Here is a 2,043-nt window from a genome sequence, read left to right as displayed (position 1 = left end):
GCCTACTAGTACTATATAAGAAGGTCTTCAGGCCTAGGGACCTATCAAAAACCTGCTGACCCTAGCCTTTTTTTAGGCTGACGTTTGGCAAGGGGCATAAAATTTTTTGATCTGACATCTTTAGGTGGCAAAATTCAAATCAAGCTTCCTGAAAGACTGAGGGTGATCCGACCCGTCGGTCGGGCTGGGACCAACGGTGATAAGGAATACACCATGTTGTATTTTATCTATGTCATAGACACCTGAGAAAACACACATTTCAATGCGAAATGTGCCAGAAGTTGAGAAAATTTGGTGCCCTCAAACAAACATTGTTACAACAGCAATGTTCCAAGAGGTATCTGAACCTGGTCAGGTGATGTGTAGTTAGGTGTAGGTTGAGTCTTACTTGGTCAGGTGATGTGTAGTTAGGTGTAGGTTGAGTCTTACTTGGTCAGGTGATGTGTAGTTAGGTTAGGGGTGAGTCTTACTTGGCCAGGTGATGTGTAGTTAGGTGTAGAGTAGGTCTTACCTGGTCAGGTGATGTGTAGTTAGATGTAGAGTAGGTCTTACCTGGTCAGGTGATGTGTAGTTAGATGTAGAGTAGGTCTTACCTGGTCAGGTGATGTGTAGTTAGGTGTAGAGTAGGTCTTACCTGGTCAGGTGATGTGTAGTTAGGTGTAGAGTATGTCTTACCTGGTCAGGTGATGTGTAGTTAGGTGTAAGGTGAGTCTTACCTGGTCAGGTGATGTGTAGTTAGGTGTAGGGTGAGTCTGTTGTCCCTTGGCACCAGTGGCTAATGTGAAAAGTGAAAAAATAAATTCTAAACCTTTAAATCAGCCCAGGTTTACTATAGATTTGAAAATGCATCCAACCTAAAGTTGATTTGCAATGATCAGATTCTGCCCTTGATAACCCCCAATCACAGCCTCAATATTCATCCAAAATCCCCTGCACACTTCAGCCTCGTTTTCATGCATACCAGGTAGACATATTATTTATTAGATAGAATTGTCATGTAGATCTTTGTGTTGAGATGGATGAGGATGTCACAGTTATCTGGCGCTCTAGCCAACAATAATCTCCCCATGATGTGGTGAAATGTTCCAGTGAGGGACAGAAAGTTTCTGACCTCGGCGTCTTAAGATGTATACTTATCGAAGACAGAGTTCAGAACACTTGTGTTTCTCCACATTTCTGGGGGTAGTTCCAATATTGCATTTTGCAAGTCATGGCATCAGATTCCGAACCAGCTGCTGTGTTAAATATGAAAGAGTTGAAATATAAATCTTACATTTTCTCAATGCAAGACCAGTGTTAAGCTAAGGGCACAATCCGCCGTACGTGCAATCTGTCTGTACGTTTTTTTTGGAAGCCACATACGCCATGTATTTCTGAAAACGTTCAGGCTCTACAGGGCAGGTGCGTCGCCTTAACTGGCACGTACGGGGAGCGAATCCACAGCCCGATGGCACACAAAGCTTTGCCTGCACGTTCTACGGCATGTCTGCCTGCTCCAAAATCCGTCAGATTCCCCATGAGTTCGTACTGAGGCGGTACTTACCACTTAGGGATCCCAAAAGATTGCCCATGTTTTGGCACGTAGACAGCACGTATTTGCACGTACGGCGGGTTGTGCTCTTAGCTTAAGAAATGTGCACTTTCCTACCATTGTAGAAAGCAAACAGCACCATCCCAGAGAAGGCCACCAGTGTCACCATGATGATGTTACCTGGAAGGTTGATCCAAACTGACCTGTAAGGGGAGGGGGGCAGACACCACATCAGTCTAAATAATACACCACTAAATCACTACTCACTTCTAAAGAAGCAGATGAACAAAATGGTCATTGCTGCATCACAGTACTCTGTTAATGGATTTATTACCAAGTAGGTTATGTTTTTGGGACCGGCGGTGCGTGTGTCTGTGTGTCCATCCCCATCAACTAAGTTGAAATGAAAAATCACTGTAGCACTCAAGAACTGAGAAATTTTTTGATCATGCGGCCTCCTTTCTAGACACCAAATCTATCTTAGAGAAGGATGGCAGCCTTTCAATTCAAAT

At 43.9% G+C, this 2,043-nt stretch overlaps 1 protein-coding gene across 1 annotated transcript in view; it reads right to left on the bottom strand.

Annotated features, from left to right (window-relative positions):
* The window catches only part of LOC118429306 (sodium-dependent multivitamin transporter-like), a 17,891-nt gene that overhangs the window by 5,735 nt on the left and 10,113 nt on the right, over positions 1–2,043 (bottom strand). Inside the window, exons 7-8 of the mRNA XM_035839787.1 lie at positions 1,649–1,734; positions 676–775 (exon numbers count right to left, since the gene is read on the bottom strand). Of these exons, the coding sequence (XP_035695680.1) occupies positions 676–775; positions 1,649–1,734 (186 nt within the window). The remainder of the gene's footprint in view (positions 1–675; positions 776–1,648; positions 1,735–2,043) is intronic.

This window comes from Branchiostoma floridae, chromosome 13 (genome assembly GCF_000003815.2).
Source record: "Branchiostoma floridae strain S238N-H82 chromosome 13, Bfl_VNyyK, whole genome shotgun sequence".
Lineage (NCBI taxonomy): Eukaryota > Metazoa > Chordata > Leptocardii > Amphioxiformes > Branchiostomatidae > Branchiostoma > Branchiostoma floridae.
This window is presented reverse-complemented; position numbering and strand designations above follow the sequence as displayed.